Consider the following 468-nt stretch of genomic DNA (forward strand, 5'->3'; position numbering starts at 1 on the left):
CCCTTTTTTCACTTGCGCCTTTCAGGTGAACGACAGCCACTGACCGGCAAGAACAAAACTGACCCGAGAAACTTGGGCAAAAGCCACGATCCTGTGTATCAATCAGTGAATCAGTGAATCCGTAAATGCTAAACTTGTCACTTCAATTTTGATAAGGCGAACCTACGCTTGGATTCTGAGCATGGTATATTCACGGATTTTTGTGGACCCTTGCCCAAGAAAACTCCTTCGGCGCGTTCGGGCCAAATAATATTCATTCTGAAAACAAACCGCGCTCATTTGCCTACCTGACGTTTCCTTAGTCGCTTAATGGGGCAGCCCCCTTTTGCTTCGGAAAAAGCCACTGTTACATCAATGTGCAAATCCGGTGGCCTCTCATTGCTTGGCAGATGCGTGCATGTTAGCTTCACCAATTCACTTTGCTAGGCTGTGAAAAGCCCTGAGCAGCAGACCAATTTAAATCCCCTC

The 468-nt window shown here is 47.0% G+C and overlaps 1 protein-coding gene across 1 annotated transcript in view; it reads left to right on the forward strand.

Annotated features, from left to right (window-relative positions):
- Nucleotides 1-117, forward strand: part of T265_13015 (hypothetical protein) — a gene marked incomplete at both ends in the record, with an annotated part of 3,088 nt that extends 2,971 nt beyond the window's left edge. Inside the window, 1 exon segment of the mRNA XM_009166749.1 lies at nt 26-117. Within this exon segment, the coding sequence (XP_009165013.1) occupies nt 26-117 (92 nt within the window).
- Between the last annotated feature and the right edge of the window lie 351 nt (nt 118-468).

This window comes from Opisthorchis viverrini, assembly GCF_000715545.1.
Source record: "Opisthorchis viverrini unplaced genomic scaffold opera_v5_30, whole genome shotgun sequence".
Classification (NCBI taxonomy): Eukaryota; Metazoa; Platyhelminthes; class Trematoda; order Opisthorchiida; family Opisthorchiidae; genus Opisthorchis; species Opisthorchis viverrini.